Genomic DNA, 17,352 nt, shown 5'->3' on the forward strand with positions numbered 1-17,352 from the left:
CTTCTTTTTCCAGTCTTGGTTTTTTGCGATTGATCTTCCTATTCTCACTCTAGTGGTTGATTGGTTGGTTCATCTCGAGACTGCTGATTACTCTATTCGCTGAATGAAGTGTTCATAGTTACACCTGTGTGAATCCGTGGCATGCCAGGAGAGCCACAGAGAGCTCTGCCAAACACATTGTATTCACATGCTGTGGAAAAAAATCCGTTTTTCCTTTATTGCTAAAGAGATGTTAGTGTTTAAGACTGTGTAGAGTTTGAAGGTTTTGTTCATTTAATGACAACTTTATTATATCACACAGAAGGAAGGAGGGGTACAGAGGTGGGGAAGGATGCATCCGTGGCTGAGCGGGGTTGACAGCATCTGGTATAGGACCAGCCTCTCTTTGTCAGGCAGCAGTGAATGGGAATGGCTTCTAACCATGCCTGGAAGTATGGAATGAAATTGAACGTATCAAATGGAAGATTATAGGTCTGGATAATAACATTCCTGCTGAAGTTAGTCAATGCTCATAAATACTTAAAAGTAGAAATGTATATTCAATACCATTCAAGTACTTCACGTAGGGCTACAGTCCTATTGTGTGATGTACTTAACACCAAGTAAAACACTGTATATGCTTGGATTAATTTACAATCTAAATGCATTGGAAGAAGGCAGCATATACAAAACCCAAGTGAATTTCCAAAGGTAGTGGAGTGCCTGGGTGGCATGGTGCCTACCTGGCTTGTTCTTGGCTCTGTTTGTAGCAGCGTGGGCAAATAGAAACCCCAGGGAGTACTCGTGCCATGCCGACCCATTGGAGGAGAGTGGCGTACCCCAGCTCTTTTTTCTGTGATTCAAAGGATGCCCATAAATACATTCAGTTGTGTAAGTGTGTTGTTTCACTCCTTGGAGCTGTTTTATTTGACTGTCTCTGAGGAGACCACCAAACAGCACAGGCACAGAACCTGGCGGAATGAATGCCTATTGTTTGTGCTGGTTTTGCTTTGCTTTTTTTGGTCATAGAACAGGGTGTGGATGCCTATTTTTTCCGTTGAATTTTTAAGAAGGCCAATGGCAGTGAGTGAAAGCAGGGTGAACATATTCAGGCATTAGATAAAAATCTCTTCTGGCAGGTACACCAGCCTTTCCCAGGGCACATGGGCTTTTACCCTAAAGTGGTATGGCGACAAGGCAACTTAGATTCAGCTGCAAAATCACTTAGTTTTGAAGCTCTCCTTCAGTTGGTCTTTAGGTGATGATTGGAAATGTGGAGGTCACATGTGTAGACTGCTGTATGTGCCTAGCTTTCAGTACTTGAATTCAGCTTGTGCTTTTCAAACACAGCACAATATAAATACACACAGACAAAAATACTTGATGCTTGTAGTGCATTAGTTGACTCAGATGGTGTTCAGTCTTTAAGACTATGGAAATTGACTCCTTTGTTGTCACAACTGTATAATTGAGACACAGCTTTTCTTTAGATTCTGTTTTTACTTCACATGTGCATTTAAGGCACACTCTGCCTTTCTGCTCCGCATCTGGGTCTTTGCTGCAGACTGCAAGAGGAGCTGTTTGCACAGTTCGCACAGTGCTGAAACCTGAGGAGGGCCTGTTGGTAAACGATTCATAGGTAGAGAGATCATCTGTTGTCTTCCTTGACCTGCTAATGTTTGCTTTTAAACAATATCTGTTAACCCCCACATTGTCTGGAGGGCTGCGAGTACAGTGCAGTTGGTGATCACTGTGCAAAGCAGTAGTAGTGGGCAGTGAATTTCTGTCAAATTTCAGCAAGAAGCCAGCATTTAATTTTAAGCATGCAGGCTAGAGACCATTAAAACAGATGTCAAAGTAGCATGCACAGCTGATTGGATTCATAAGCACTGAAGGAATTTCATGTTGAAGTGGTCTCTGAGACACATACACATACTCGAAACCTATAAATATCTTAAAGCATTTTTCAGTGGTTTAAGCATACTAATGATTTCACGTTGTATAAGTATTGTGTTACTAGATTTGTGTTCTCTATGCTTGTCATTTTTCTACATTGGCTTTCTCCCCCTGCCCTACTCCCTCCCAACAGCATTTGTTCAGAAGGCTGATGTTACTTCCCAGGAAATGCCATAAGCCTTTGTCAAATGGGAGACCCATTCCCTGTGAAAGCACTTTGCATGGTATTAAGAAATGGAAATTTTGTTAATTCTTTTATTCAGAGTCCAGTCACAGCTGTGATCTTGCCTGTGGTTAATGGCTGTCAAAACAGTATATTAATTACCTCAGGCATCTTTTCCTAATACTATCCCAGTCCTCTAGAGCATCCCACTTTTTTCTATCTATATTTTACAAAAATTCAGAAAGTGTTTTTGGTATTTGAAGCTCTTGTGTAACTTATCTGGACTTTGAGACTTCAGAATATTTTAAACTTAATTGCTGGTCATATGGAGAGGGATTACAAAAGTATAGCTTATTTAGTCTAGCTGGTAGCTTGTGAGGTAAATACCGCAAGGAGGGAGGAAACCTGTTGAAGTCCAGAGAGAGTATTGGCACAAGATAAATGGTTATGAATGTATTCTGAATTAATTGAAGTGAGACATTAAAAGGTTCCAAACCATCTGAGGAGGGAAGTTGTGAAACAGACATCCAAACAGGATAATGTGGACAAAGAATGTTTTTTAGATGGTTCTTGATAAGGTTGTGGAGTGTTTAAGTCAGAATTTCTAGAACTGCTAAGGGAAGTTTGTGACAGAGGGCTATGTGGAAGCTTGGGGACAGGATTGCACTTGTACTTTGCGTATGCTGTAGTCATCCCATGTTTAGGTGCTTCTCTTGGTCCTCCTCCAGGAAGAATTATCCCTTTAAATATGTAATTGCAGCTTCTGAAGTTTCTCTTTATTCTGCTCTGCTTCACTGGAGGCTGGCTACAAGGAAAGGCTGGATGAGGAGCAGGGTGTGCCCCAGGTCTTCATGCCCTTAAACCATTTAGCAGGTGTGCCCTGCTTACCCCATTCTTTCCTTTAGACTCGGCAACAGGTGCTACTGGGGCGGAAGTTTCCCCAAAAGCTCAGCCTGGTCAGGATTGCTGGACTTTTCCTGTTCTTTTCTAGTGCCAGGTGTGCTGCACTCTCCTTAGAAGTTTTATCTTACAGATTTCCTGCTTTCACAGGGTCCCCAGACTTTGCTGACACCTTTTAGTTTTCTCTTGCTCTTTTCCTGTGACGCACTGTTTTTAGGCATATAGTGAGATACTGCTGTGTCTCACTGTAGGCTGCTTGTTACAAGGTCTTTCTTGGCACATGAATCCTTCTAATTCAGAGGCATGTTGGAAATTTGCTCTTTACAGCATAGCATCCTGGCCTCTTTCTGTTTCTGACTTCTAATCCATCTCCATTTTAATTTAAACCCATCAATAGTACTGAAACAGAAAGACAAAAAAGGAATTTTAGCCATTTTCTGTACTGAATACAAGGAGTAACACTTCTGGTGCTCAAGCAGAGGTATCTTCAGCATCACCAGATCCTGCTCTTTAGGAGAGGAATGTGTTTTCTGTCTGCATCTCTGCCCAAAGTCTTGGATTGTTCTGTGTGTTTTTTAGCCTTAAGAGAATTGCTGCATCTTTAACATGCTTATGTGGGATAAAGAAGAATGATACTAAAGTAATGAGGAAAAGCCAGCTTTTTCCTCCCTTCAGTATTAAGGCCGATAAGTTGAAGACTGTTTCCTGAAGGTTTAATTTGCAGAGAGCCTTGTGAGAGAGAAAAGCTTTCCACCATCTGAATGCACAAATGGACCCTTCTTCAGTCATTCAGGTTTGCTTTTTGTTGCCCCAGTTTCGTTCTCAGATGAATTCAAGATCACAAGGAGGTTTTTGTAGTTTCTGGCAACCAGGAGCCATTATTTGTGCAGCACTGTGGATAGGTGCCCTTCCTCATACAAGCCCTTCTGGAAGACAGCAGATCATGGGAACACTGAGTCCTTCCTGAGGAAGAAGGATGCAAGGTTTGGTGTTAAGCTTCTCTCCTTACAGGCAGAGTGCTGGAGTAAATGTGGCTGTCAAATTAGGAGAACAGAAAAAAATGCAAAGCTATTTTTCCTGCCTAATGGATATGTGGAAGATAGTTTTTGATTCTTTTCAAAGCCTTATTTTTCTCAGTCTTCAATGTGTCCATGTGTATCATTATGAGTCAGTGCATGCTCTGGAGCAGCGTGGCTGGCAACGGCAGTGCTCCGACCCAGGGGATTGCTGTGCTGAGAGATGTCCCAGTCTGTTGGGTCACACAGCTTGTAGCTCCAATCTAGAGATCTTTAAGGGTTTCCCATGTTGTTCTCTTGTGCAGAGGTTGCTTCTCATCTTGAAGGATTGTTTGCAAATCAGTTTAAAGTAATTTTACTTTCAGGCTAAAATTTTGAAACCTGTTGTTGAATTAGCAAGCTAATTTGTGTGGCTTTACTCTCATTTGTCTTCTAAAAAGTCTTAAAAAGTCTAGTGCAAAATAAATATAAAGGCTGAGTGACTTTTTTTAAGAATCAGAATGTTTATAATGATCTGTCCAACTTCAAATTTGTCTTGATTCAGTAGCCTTGGTGTCATCTGCAAACTTGCTGAGGGTGCCCTTGATCCCCTCATCCAGATCATCAAAAAGGATCTTAAACACGACTGGCCTGTGGGGAACACCGCTAGTGACTGCCCACCAGCTGGATGTAATTCCATTTACCACAACTCTCTGGGCCTAGCCATCCAGCCAGGTTTCTACCCAGCAAACAGTGCACCCAGCCAAGTCATGGGCTGCCAATTTTTCCAGAATGCTGTGAGAAACTTTCAAAGACTTTACTAAAGTTCAAGTAGACAACATCCTCATCTTACACAGAGCTTAAAAGTTCTTTATGGGGTACTTACACTCTGACCATGTAAAACCAGAACATTTTTAGAAGTACTCACTAAAAATAGTGAATTTTCTCAATACAGATTTGAATTCTTTTTATCATTTTTGTTATTTTAATCTTGAAAGCCTTCCTGACTCTCCATGATGCACCTGACCAAAGCAGGCCTTCTTGGGAATGAACGTGTGTGTCCAGGAGGTGGCACTGTGTTTTTGACAGCAGTGATGGTGTACATGAACACAAGGAAGCCTCAGCAGAGCATTTCCTCCAGAAAGAGGAGGGATAGGAGGCTGCAGCCTCCTCACTGAAGGCTGCTTTCTGACTGTGGCTTTTGCCAAGTAGTGTAAGTTGCTTTGGTTTTTTGTATCGAAAATCCCACTGGGTGTGGACTCTTCAAGTGAGCTGCGTGTGTGGCAGAGAGGTCGCTGCTGCTCTGTATCAGGAAGGTGCTTCCCTCTTAGGGCTTTCAAATCATTAAAAAAGAATTGTGAGAGATAATAGGAGTGGGGAGATGACTTCTTTCTCTTCCTGTTACCATGGTAATAAGTTTAATGAGCAGACCCGAACTGGGTAATCCTACCCAACTCTGTCTGAATTGCTGTTTAATGTGAACTGTAAAATAAGCTGGTAGAGAATGTGACTCCTTTGCTCACAGAATGTGTGGGTGTACAAGTATTAGCAACACTGCCATCCATTGTGGCCCCAGACTGGAAACTGCTTCTCCCCTGGCTTCTGGCAGCATCATCCTTTGCTCTGTGTTTTTAGAAGGATCAGCAGATGTGTGAGATCCAACCACTAGAGTAAGGCAGAAAGAATAGCTTCTGTGTCACCCACCAGCAGTACTATCCAATTGCTTCTGTCTTGCTAAAGACTCTGTCCTCTGCCTCAAATGTGCGTCACCCCCTTCCCGAAGGTGGTCTGGTTCACAGAATGCACTAACTGAAATACTTTGTCTGTCTTTCTGTATGTAAGCAAAGCTAAACTAGAAAGGCACAGAAAGGCTTTTCGGAGTTACCTGCTGCTTATACAGCTGGCTTTATTCGCTTTCTCATTTAAATATTGCAAAGCAGTGATCAAACATGACATTCCTTGTTGCTCTTAAGAAGGCTTTCTAATTGAAAGTAAAGATGAATAATTAGAACACAGAAGTGTATTTTAAAGTGTTACGGGACTGCCAGTAATGCAACACAAAGTGTGTTTTTCTTGTTTAGCATCTTACATATGTGCTGTATTTCAAAATACCTATTGAATTAAAATAATTACAGAGAGCTATTACATAACAGCAAAGGAAAAATTAAATTAAGATATGAAAGAGAGGATAATGGGTATGTTCAGAGTTGGTGCAGCAGGGAAGTACAGGCACATAGATTTCTGACGATCTTTCTTTGGTTTGGTTATATTGTTGTTGGTTTTTGTTGTGTTTTACGGATGCCTGCTGTATCCAGTGGTTTGCAGATTCGGTGTCCCTGCAGAGGGATAAGGTTGCCTAAGGATGACACCTTGAATGTAGGACTGGCTATGTAGGTACCAGGAATTAAGTTAGCCAAATGCCCCAGCATTCAGAGATTTGCCTCCAGTCTGTTAGGTACACAGTTGTCAATGACACTTGCTGTAGCTTTTTACAAAGCATATTTGCTTGTTAGGACTGCTCTTAGCTGTCATGCCAGTTAAGCTCTTTAAGCCACATAGACCTTATTACTTACATCCTTTAAAAAAAAAAGTTAAAAGCTCAGAGATGCTATGTGACCACAAGTATATAATAAAAATGCATCTGTGAAAGTAGTAGGGGATAGAGCTAATGCTCGAGAATGTGAATATGGCCAAATGGAGAGAGCTTTTTGGAACGTCATGAAGCTTTGTGTGCATCCTGGCAGTGGTGCCTGCCAGCCTCCCCACCTCAGGTCACTTTCATCTCCCTTGCAACCCCATGTCTGTTGGTATTTTACAAACTCCTCAAATGCTGGGCTTGTTTTAAACACTGTAAAGCTGATATCTCCTGATCGCTTCCTGTTCGAGAGATTCATAGTGAGTTAAAAGCAAATTACAATACCGTAAGGATTTTTTTGCTCTTTGTTTTGAAATTCTTTAGCTTTTGTCTGCTGCATGTGTGTTTAAGGAACATGAGTTAAGACTCCATGCACACTAAATTAACTCACAGGAAAAAGGAAAGGTACATGCACAGTCCAGGAGACCGGGACATCCTGTGTTCGATCTGGCCACTGACAACCTACCAAAGGATGCTGAGGTGCTCCACTGTGATGGACATGTCCTCATTCTTTCTGTGTCACAAGTTGTCTGCCTGTAAAAGGAGGATACTTTTCTGTGAGAAAATTATTTTAAAGCTTAGTTAATGCTATATAGTCCAATGAAATATGTTTAATATATAAATATTTTTCCTCTTTTGTTTTAAAAATAACTATTTAAGTACAATTTAAAATGTCCAGCTGCTCATCCAAAAAGCCCCGAACACATCAAGCCATCACCGCTAAAAATAGAATCACTGTCTAATTAGGGCAAAGTTTATCCCCATGGATTTCTATGAGCTCTCTTTAATTTCCAGTTTGGCTGCTGGGCTTGCATCAGGAATTACTTCATTTTATGATTTTGTTGTGCAAGGTGTCCATAAAAGTACTGTTATTTCACTACATGGTGCATATTATCTTATATCCAGAGGATCTACAAATTGTACATAAAGACTGATGATATAATTTCTTATGTAGCCTATTTATAAACATTATCTTAATGCCATAGTAGGGCTGACATGACCATCCTTTGTGATTCCAAATCCCCTGAGTTCCCATTAGATGTATCCTATATGTTTTTTAAACTCCTTTGTGTTATAAGTCATCAGTATCATTGCTGTTCTCAGAGCTCAGGAGCATATATGCTTGTCTAATAAAAGGGCTAATGTTTTCTTCACTTGGTTTTTCGTTATAGTTTTGTTTATTGTAATTCCCGAATTAGTAACAGTTTTGGGAGTCTGTTAAACTTTTAATGATCTTTTTTCTTTAGACCAAATGTTGTTTCCAGTATAATGTAATCATTTTTCCCCCTAATTACTCAAGCTCTCTCTAACAGAGCCTGAGTATAAAGAGTTGGTTTAGCAAAAATGAAATATGCCGATAAAAATGAATATGCACATTTAACAGTCTGCTCAGAGCAGTCATACTTGGCATTACTAATAGTTCAGGTTTTAAAGGCTTGAAAAAGAATAATAAAGGAAATAAAATGTTATTTTGGGAAAAATCTTTATGTAAGTCATAGCTCAAGGCTGAGAAAAATGAACAGCTTTGCTTTTGTGTATTTGGAAAAATAAAGCAGCGCTATAGCTGCAGTAGAATAAGTGAAATTTAATCAGAAGGCTTGTGATAAAATTTTGACTTTGTCAAATTAAAAGAGGTTCTTGCTCCGTATAGACATAGCATAAAATAATTTTTCTTTCTAGAGGATTTTTGGGGGGAGACCAGGAGAGGAAGAGGCAGTGTGTACACAGTGTCTTTCTCACATTAGAATGGTACATCTTCCCAACTCTTTATTTGCACTTGCTAATAGCTGAGACCATAACTGTCAGCAAATCTTTTATCATTTATGTTACCAAGGTCTTACAGGCTTCAGGGAAGAACAGATTTATTCTTCAAGTAAAAAACTTGCAGTGACATTAATGCCTACCATATGGTAAATATACTTGTTAAACTGGATTTCAGCCATGATCCCATTATTGTTCATCAGTCTTACTTCGTGAGCATGCATTGGAAACATGGCTAAATGAGTATGTCTGTAGTCTAGAGAAGTATATGGTAAATGTCATGGGGACTTCAGGGCAATGCATTATCTTGTGTCATCTTGATAAGTGTTTGGGAGCATGGGAGTGTGCTGAGCATTGAATTTTGTCGATGTCCCATGTGTTCTTGCTCCTGTGTTTGCACTGCATGTTACCTGATAATACTGGCTTGGTGTCTAGATCGACACCTAACTTTTATCTCGAGTAACATGATTACGTAGAGATGGAAAGACTGCATGCGAACATCAGCCAGTATCCTTTCAAAATGTAATTTGATAATATGATTTTGAGTTGTTAAAATAAAAAAAAAAAATAACACCATAACTGAAATCCACCTGTATTTTTATCTAAAAGATACTGTTCCTGTCTGCAGGAGAAATACATGCAGGCCCTAGTGCACACTTTTATCAATAGCCTGTTGATGCTCAGAAATTTTGTGCATCACATCTATAACAATGACTCTTCCCAAGACCCTGATAATCACAGGGAGTTGAAAGGGTGAGACAGCAGGCACCGTGGCTAGACAAATGGGTTGCAGGGGGGGTACCGTCCCATTAGGGAAGTGTTAATGGGGCCTCCTTCTGAACTGGTTCACTAACAGCCTCTTGGGGTTTCATTCAACCCAGGAGGACTGTCTAGACACTCATTTATTCTGGCAGATGCAAGAATATCAGTGTGGTTGATGAGTGAGTTGAGCTCTGCTAATGTTAATCACAGTTGTCTTTCTCATTGTCTGATGAGTAAATATACTTGGCTTTGTAAATTTGTATTTGCCTCAAAAGCCTGTTTGGCAGCGTTCAGTGTATGCTGGTGAGTTTCTGCTATATATCCGGACAAGCCAGCGGTACCAACAACTGTTGCCCATGCTGTTGGCACATTTTCCCCTTTCCATTCATATTTTTGCAGATACTTGAAATTGTTGTCAAAAAACTTAAAATTGTGGGCAGGGCTTGTTTCATCCCTATTTACTGAAAGTACCTGACACGGTTCATTTTAAGACCTGTTTTCATCTATTTGCAAGTTTGCTGAGATTCAACCATGCAAATGTGTATGAAACACTTCATAATGAAAATTACTTGCTCAAATTGCTATGCAAAGTATCAGGATGTTAAAAAAAAAAAAAACAAAACAAACAGAAAACCCCAACAAACTAGCCACTTTCTTGCAAACTTTCAACACTTTGCCAGCATTTTTGAGTCAGTGTTGTAGACAGTTTATGGTGGATAGTGCTCTGTGTTTTGTGTGTTTAAAGGCTGATGCCACGCTGGTGCAGTGCCTGTGGGCAGCTGATGTGTACACCCTGCTCCCAGGCTGCAGCTGCCAGTGCAGGTGGCAGCAGCACCAAGTCAAGCAGGAGATGCGTCTGTGTGTCGGGAGGAAGAGGAGATGTGCATCTGATCTGATCTTTGTTGTTGTTGTTAAGCAGTGATTTCTTTTTCTGTCTAAAAGTTTATTGTAGCTATCATCCAAACAGCACATAAAGCCTTTTCTAATATGTGTGAACACTTACATGATGCTGTTGTGCTCCTATATAGAGAGCAAACGCTTTCATGAAGGGTATGGGCTGCAACTAAAGTATTTATAAACAACAGTTATGGACGCAGGCTAAGAATTGTTCTTTGTTATACTTTACTCAGGGTTTCGATATCTTCCCATTTTTAAAAACAAATATTTTCCTATGTAATCTTTAAAACAACATAAAGCTGCTGAAGGCAGCAGTTTATGCAGGGTGCTCTTTTTATCTGACATTTTCCTTGCTGTCTCAGTCTCACTGTGCTGTTGCAGCCAATTCAAAAGCCCAGGAAGGGCATGCTTCCTGGATCCCGGAGAAAAATAGTGTAGGGGATGGGCGATTAGGGTTGACACTGTTACCAGCATGGAAACTTGCTTAGTAGTGCAGGATTTGGGAGAGGTGCCATGGACTAGTGACTTGAGGATGAGGCTAAAGACCTGAGAATACCTCAACTCTAATCCTGGCTTTTCCACTCTGTGGGCAGGTTACTAAATCCCTTTGAGACTATGTCTTCATCTTTAAATAGGAATAATAGCTACCCTCTAGAGGCATTGTGAGGATTTATGCGTTTATGCAGTACTGAGTGCAAGCTGATAACTGCTGATGCTTTGTATTCCACAGCAATCTAGTTGTAGTGTAACCTGGAAGATAGCGTCTTCTTTTGTTGACAGTCATTATCATTCTGACTTCGAAAGGGAGTTTCCTTAATAAAATCCAAGTACTGAAATCGTGACACTTTGCTCTTTTTTTTAGTCTGCATGCTTTTTTCCTGCTTTTGCATTCTAGAAGGTGAATGTTCTTGGTCTTGGCAGGTTCCTGCCCAGTTATGGTTCTGTAGCTGCCAGTGTTACAACAATTATAGTAACTTAGCTTTAAATAAGCTTCTTGGATATGGCCATCTGTGTGTGGCCGTAGTACCTGTTGTTAAGAGAGTGGTGAATAATCAGGGATAAGGCTTAAGAGAAGCCACAGACTGGAGAGGAAGCAGAAAGGGAGTAGTCCGAGGTCTGTGGCAGGTGACTGCGTTTCCCAGCTCTCTGCAGCCCGTGTTTTCCTGCTTATGGCTGTGAGCTGGGGGCTGGCGGGAGGGCAGGGACAGGGCAGCCAGCAGCTGCAGTGAGCTGCTTAACTAGGTGCTTGATTTTTTTGTTTGTGTTTTTTTTTTTTGTTCTCTTTTAAGGACTGACAGAAACCTATTCCAAACAGTTTCCAGGATATCCAAATAGCTTAGCTTGCCTAAGTGCAGAGGAGGAGAAAATCTCTTCCTCCAGCCTTTTGAATGCATCCGTTCAAGGGTTATAAGCAGGCCACTCCCTTTTGCTCTGAACTAGCCATTGGGGACAGCAGGGACATCCTTGAGAGCAGCATCTCACAATGATCGCCTATGTGCACTGCCTGCCCGCCGACCCCATGGTCGGGTGCCTTCGCAGGAGCAAGTGGCAGCCCAGCTGCAACGATGAGGAGGAGGAGGAACTTATCCCACTGTATTCCAGCAAAATGGGGAACACTCACACCAAGCTGCCTGGCCGTCTCAAGAAAAAGTTACTGAGCAAAGATGACAGCTCCTTCTGGCCAAGTAAGATAGTTCTTATTCCTTAGCTATTTTGGTCATTTTGTATTCTGTTGTCGTTATTGAGGAAATAAATAAGTAAACCAAACATAAACAAGGAAAATACTTGTATTTCTCTTTTGGAGGATGAAGGCATTGGGAACAATTTTCTTATGAAAGTAATGTACTGCACTTCAGGACAGTGTATGCAAGTACTGTATCCGATGGGGCTGCTAAATTGATACAGGATGACACTGTCTTTGTGCATGTGATATGCCTATGTTTGAGAGGTCTTGAGCACTCGCTTTCAGTTCAGTAATGCTCCTTTTCAGCAAAATGATTGTTTTAGATGAGTGGAGCTGTTGATGTAGCACTCTAATTGAAAGCCATAGGAGCAATCAGTGGATGAAAAGGCCAGGAGTAGTAAGAAAAAGGTCTAACAGAACTCAAAAGGTACTTAATGCAGTTGATGAGTACTTGGTTAAAAAAAACCCCAGTATGCTTTTGAATAACCTTTCGTCTAAGGTTATTTTCCCTCTGAATGTGAGAAGAAAGAATTCATGAATTATGATGTCTTTCTCCTTTTTTAATCTGAAGAGTTTCAAGTTTCACTGGCGAATACAGATGGGAAATAGGCAGAGAAGAGAACAGACAATGGCAATGTTCAGCTGTTTTGTTTTTAACCTTATTGCTTGTCTTCCCTTTTTTGCTGACCACCTAAGCAAAGGCACCCGGCTGTTTGTGGAATGGTTGCTCAGAAAAGTGTATTTAAGGGTGATGGGGGAGAAATTTCACAAGACAAAGAAAGCTTTTCCTGCAAAAGCCAGCTGGCTGGCTGTCTTGTGCCAGGTCGTTTTAAAAAGAAAGAAAAAAAAAGTACATATTTACACGTATTGATTTTTCTTTTCCTCATTAGTCTCACACTGATCATCTGACAATGGCTGGTTATTACCAGGAATTGAAAAATCCCCATCTCGCCACAGACTCTTACACTGATTAGTGAAACCACCTTTATTTTTTTTCTGCATTACCATATTCTCCATTCAGTGCTAAGCAAGCTTCGTTTAGTGTCCCCTCCTGTGGGAGGAGTGTGATTTACTACATAGTTGTTTCAGGCCTTTTTCAAGAGGAAGTAATTTTTAATAATACATGGAAAGAAAATCCCTATCATCTGCTGAATTTTTGTATTTAAAAGTACAAAGTTGATTCTGGTTCATTCAGAGGGGAAAATGAAGATGCTTCTTTTATGTAAAATTACATAGTCTCTGTACTGTCAGACCTGGGGAAGCCCTGAAGAGGTTAGGAACTAGGGAGTAGCTCCAGGGATGCTCTTAGATAGGAGGACATGGCCCCTCTTGCCCCAGAGAGCCTGGGGCGTGGGGATGTGATTTTGTCTCTCTTACTGGGTGACAGGTAAGTTCGTTCCTACAAAGTTGTGACACTGACTTTCAGAGCTAGTTCCTGTAGTGCCCTCAGAGGTGTTGCTGAGAGCATTGTGAGCAGCCTCTCCATTTGCAGCCTCTCCATTTGCACTTGCTTTTCTGGAGTGTGGAAATGGGACTGAGGAGGATAGGTAAGGTCTCAGAAATCTCTGCTCCCTCACTGCAGCCTACCTTCTTTTTCACTTTGTGGTGTCTATAGGGAAAGCATCTCCTCTCTAAAATGCACCTGAATTGAAATTACAAAACTTTTCAGGAGATGAGTAGATGCAGATGAATGGAGAACAGAGCAGTACTTTAGAGAATATTGATGCTACTAAGTATTAGAGAGAGAGATTACATATATGCTGATGATCTTACTTCTTTGCATTTAAAAAGCTTGGAAATTGAAACACAGGGATTTTTTTCATTGGTTACTTCTGTGTTTAAATAGCTGAGTCACTTCAAGGCACTGTCCAGTTTTTTTCTTGGATGAGAACTTATTGACATCTGCATGGAAATTATGGAATTAGGTGTGAAACTTTCTGCATTTCTGATTGCTATGCAGTAGTTCCTATATATGCAGTGGGAATGTATCTTCTCCTTATCCAGGTGCATTCATTTTTAATGCAATTTCTGGTCCATAGCGATAAATTTTCATATTTCAGACCAAGTTTATTGCTATATACTTTATCTTGAGTTTCACTGATATCTGGTATGACCCCATGCATCTTATTTGCTCTATTTGAATTACAAACCGTTGGAGTTTGAATGAAAGTTTTTCAGTGAAACAGTGAATAACAGAAATCAGTCAGCCTGCTTTCTGCCCTGACTTTTCCCAAGAGAACCTCTAGTGCTTCAGTGCTGGTGTCCCACCACAGTGCAAGTGTGTACATGTGGGACACTAGCTCTGCCTCACTGGCTTCCTTCTTACTAATTCCCTGTCCACAGAAACAAGAGAATGACAATGTAATTAAGCCATCTGTTGGTGGGACAGGTACTATTTCTCTTTGAGATAGGGAAGCTGTGTTGCTTTAAACTCTGTTAATGTTTATTTTAAGGAACAAAAGTGTTTAAGAGTGGAAGTGCTTTCTGGGACCAGGTCAAGAGATAACTGCAGAGCACAGCAGGGGATTATTGACTGGGTTTTATCTCTGTTGATAAAGGCCTCCCTTCGGGGTCCTTATCCAGCATCATGAGAACTGCACTTGGAGAGGTTTCACAATGCTGATATACTCTATAGAAAATGGTCCTGGTAGTGTAGGGTTGTTTGAAAACATAATACAGTCAAATTATTTGAACTTCCTCGTGGACTGGGGGGAGAACCTTGCTGAGGGGATCTCAGTAGTCTGCAGCCGTAGTCCCTGGTGCTCCTGCTACCAAAAATCAATAATCAAAATAGTTGTAGTGTGATGTAGCAGCTGTAATAATCAGGTGATCATGTTAGGGTTTGAGGATTTTTAAGCTGTAGAGTCTATTCTGATAAAACTGTTAAATCAGTGATATTGTGAAGTGAAGGTTCTGCATTACCAGCTCAGCCTCTTTCCAGCATTTGTGATGTTATTCTTCTGCTGTTCTTTGCTACCATACTGAGTGCAAATAGGCAATGTAGGATTGAAATCAGCCAGAATGCGGGAGTGCAGGAAGACAACAGCCTGTCTTCCTGCCAGAAAAACAGTATGATATTGTAGGTTCGTTCCGAATTACAGACAAACTCCAGTGGTGCTGACTGTTTGGTAGCTGGTTTTCCTACAGCAAAGTCTTTTCTGTAGCAAAGTTAAGCTGAGATACTCCACTGACTAGGTCGGGAAGAACTGTCAAGGGCTTGGTTTGGTTTGATTTAAATGCCTGCTGAATGGGAAGCTGAGGCTCTTAGCAGTGACTGCTGCCGTGGGAGGCTGTCACCTCCTCCTGGTCAGAGCACTGCCTGCCTCTTACCGTTCCTCTTGCCGCTTCATATTTTGTCAAATTTGCAAAGTTTAAAGATGTGGTATGCTCTTGCTGGCTTTTTGTGATGATAAAGTTTTGGTAAGGATTTTGGAGGTTTTTTCTTTCTTTTACAGATGCGTGAGTGAGCCAATGGCAGTATCAGATTACTTTTAACGTTCGTTAAACAGTAGCTTCAGTTACTGGGATTTTTTCTCTGTGTTTTGTTGCTTGCTAGCTCAATGAAAGAATGCTTTCTTCTTCATTCATTACTCTTTCTAAGGACAACAGCTCTGTCTTATCTGTAAGCTGAGACCTTTCTGTGTGATATGTGTTTTGTGAAAAACATACAAATTTTGAAATAATAATAACTAGATCTATTTATAAATTAATAGCATGTCGTGAACCAAGTTGGGTATTTTATTATCCACTATTTGCTATGGCTTTTTTCCAGGTTTCTGTTCTGGTAGCTATGAGATTTAATTTCCCAATTAAAGGATGTTATATTAAAAAAAGCCAGAATCCTTGCAACTTGGGAGGATTCATTCTTTGCCTTCTCATTTAGCAGTGTGAAACAAAGGCTGAATTGCTTTCCATCTCTGCAAATTCTGGGCCATGCAGAGCACTGAGCAAGCCTTTGTGGCCTCTTGTGCCCTAAGTGACACAAGGACTCTGTGTGGTGAATGGCTGGGACTGCTACTTACAGAGCCTTATGCAAGCGATTGGCCACCCTTATTCCCAGTTTTATCTGCTGCATCCAACTTGCACCATAACAGCTGACATATCGGATTGCATCAGATAAAGCCAGGAACTGGTTTGTTTTGAAAAGAAAAGGTAAATTGGATATAATTTTTATTGCATGCCTAAAAAATGGGGGCATTTTTTTCCCCCTTTATGTGTACTTAATGGAGTCTTTTTGGAAGTTTTGTTCATTTGGTTAAAACAAGCCACCGAAATCTTGCAAAGTAAGGAAGTTCTCTATTTGTACAAAATTCAGGTCCTGGATAAATAACTCTTCTGTTGTGTCTTTCTGTATGTGTCTTGCATTTTTGACTGATTTTGCTGAGCATTCCCTGCATGTGCCATGGAAAACAAGCCTCCCTGCCTATCCTTTTATTGACAGGCCATGGAGGCCCACCATTTGGTCTCCTGTGCTGTTGCCATACAGCTCATAAGCTCTTTCAGATGCAAAAGTGATGCAGATGAAGGGAGGGATGAAGACAAACTTGGAATATACTGGGTAAAAAGAGGTTAACGTTGTAAAACACTGAAGTGAGTCAGAAACATGAGTATGAAGGCCTCGCTGAGTTTCCAGTTTGCTAGCCTGACTCCTCACTGCTAGGTGTGAACTTGGGCTCACTGTTGCAAGGAGGTGCTGGTGGTGGATGTTTCATGCATTTCTCTCTGCCTTTGAGCAGAGGAGAAGCCGTGTGTGGCACCCAGGGGCACAAGGAAGAGGCAGTGAGGTTTTGATACGGAGCTCATTAACATCACTTAAGTGCGAAAAAATAGAGGGCTGAAAAAACAGAGGGCTCACAGACATTTTTTGTATAGTGTTTTTTGCAATTGGGACAAGGGAGTATCTGCTGTAATTAAGGAGGTGGAGCAACATAAGTGCAATCCCGATATGAAATAAGTAAGGTTGGAAGGCCTGTGGCTGAGGATAGTGATTAATGGTAGACTGAATAGGTTCTTCAGTGCTTAATTTGATTAAAACTTCTGGGGTTTATGGATGGTGGATACAGTATGTTTACAGATTTTACTGGGAGTTGCTTTATCTAGTGCAGTGAAGCCAAGAAGTGGTTTTGAGTGCTGTAAGAAAATTGGACTCATACCAGATTAAAACTAAAACATGGTGAGGAGAATGTGAAACTTCACAGAAGAGGCACAAACGTTTTAAGGGAGGCCTTTATCAGCCTGGCTAATGGAGTCATACTAGCAATCAGAAACAGATTATGCAGCATTATCAAAATCCATTTTGCAATGCTGTGTTTCTTACTGCGTCCCACCCTCCCCCAGGCCAGCACTTTGAGATGAAGTGATAAAAGGTAACCAGGTTTTATAGCTGCAGTGTATTCTCTTGTGCTGGACGAGTAGAGAAGCAAATTTTCCAATTAACAAGGCAGATATTTGTGTCATCCCTTCTGGAGCCCATTTTCCAGGACCCTGCAGATTGGTGACTTCCACTTGTCTCCTGAATAGGGTTGTGTGCCTGTGCATGCTGGGTTGTGGTGATAGAGGGCTTCTGTGATGCTTGGCACATTTGCAGTGCTCTTACAGCTGAAATCCTCCTGGTTACTTG

The 17,352-nt window shown here is 41.1% G+C and overlaps 1 protein-coding gene across 8 annotated transcripts in view; it reads left to right on the plus strand.

The window, feature by feature from the left end:
- Positions 1–17,352, plus strand: part of NHSL1 (NHS like 1) — a 182,424-nt gene that overhangs the window by 93,325 nt on the left and 71,747 nt on the right. The window contains exon 1 of one of the 8 annotated variants that reach the window (XM_039384790.1): positions 11,624–11,733. The exons of the other annotated variants lie outside the window; for them this stretch is intronic. Coding sequence (XP_039240724.1) covers positions 11,655–11,733 — 79 coding nt within the window. The 5' untranslated portion in view covers positions 11,624–11,654. Of the gene's footprint in view, positions 1–11,623; positions 11,734–17,352 lie in introns of those variants that run through there. 8 annotated transcript variants of the gene reach the window in all.

The sequence above is a fragment of the Pipra filicauda genome, unplaced genomic scaffold (genome assembly GCF_003945595.2).
Source record: "Pipra filicauda isolate LSUMZ 115617 unplaced genomic scaffold, ASM394559v2 scaffold376_size704792_pilon, whole genome shotgun sequence".
NCBI lineage: Eukaryota > Metazoa > Chordata > Aves > Passeriformes > Pipridae > Pipra > Pipra filicauda.